Source organism: Perkinsus marinus (assembly GCF_000006405.1).
Source record: "Perkinsus marinus ATCC 50983 genomic scaffold scf_1104296969654, whole genome shotgun sequence".
Taxonomy (NCBI): Eukaryota; Perkinsozoa; order Perkinsida; family Perkinsidae; genus Perkinsus; species Perkinsus marinus.
This window is the reverse complement of record NW_003202740.1, coordinates 1-941: the sequence shown is the minus strand read 5'-3', so window position 1 is coordinate 941 and position 941 is coordinate 1. Positions and strand designations below refer to the sequence as shown.

General features: G+C 48.2%; 1 protein-coding gene across 1 annotated transcript; it reads left to right on the top strand.

Moving 5' to 3' along the window:
* Window positions 1–258: 258 nt before the first annotated feature.
* Window positions 259–866, top strand: Pmar_PMAR016005 (conserved hypothetical protein; the record flags this gene model as incomplete). Its single annotated transcript, XM_002767875.1, has 4 exons — window positions 259–349; window positions 402–550; window positions 595–729; window positions 776–866. Coding segments are annotated over 4 exons (466 nt in total), but the record flags the coding sequence as incomplete, so codon positions are not given.
* Window positions 867–941: the final 75 nt, after the last annotated feature.

The following is a 941-nucleotide window of genomic DNA, read 5'->3' as shown; positions in this document are numbered from 1 at the left end:
AAACGACATTGAGGAGGAGGAGAGTTGGATCCCTGATTGGGTTATGTATTTCCCATCTATGTTCTCAAGGTACATTCACTTGAAAGTTCCTCCTCTTCAGTCGATGCCCGCTTGCTTATTAGTTTCTTGCACGTCATAGTGAACGAGTTCCCATGGTTGATGCACGAGGCAGGCATTCTGCTGAAGTTTTTCGGCACTGGCTTCCAGGCGTAGTCGCTCCGCTTCGCTCAATACATGTTTTGCCACGTTTGAGTTCAGGTATATCATGTTCATGCGTCTCATCGTCTTTGCCATCCTCATCATGCCAGCTGTGGTGAAGGTTGGTAGCTGGTGGACACTTAGTCCTAATGTAATTTCAACTGTGAATCTTTCGTAGTGCGTAGGAGCTACTACCATCTCAGGTGCTCCGTGGAATACGGTATGGGCCAAATGGTCGTAACCAGTTGGATATCTATCTCCCAGCTGATTACTACTTGGACCCTCCAGAGAAGCGTCGTCAGAAAAAGCTCCCCATTGTTATCAATGTGATGGGCGGTGCTTGGGTGATCGGGTAAGTATCCTTTTCCCTGCTAAAGTCTCATTCTATGGTGAAAGGTTCCGCGCATGGTCGGCGTGTATGGGCCGACGTCTTGCCTTTGAGAGAGGCGCCCTCTTTGTGGCCCCCGACTATCGGAATTTCCCACAGGGCAAGATAGATGACATGGTCGAAGATGTCAACAACTGCATAAAGTAGTATCAGCATAGTTCATTTGGATGGCTTATCCCTTGCTCTCAGTTGGGTGTTCGAAAATGCCGATCGTTATGGTGGTGACATTTCCAATGTGATTCTCACAGGCCAGAGTGCTGGAGCTCACATTGTGGCGATGGTGAGCGATCTGTCAGTACTAAGGCGTGTCGATTGATGCCATTGTTTCTAGTTGCTTATCAACAAGGCGATCAAG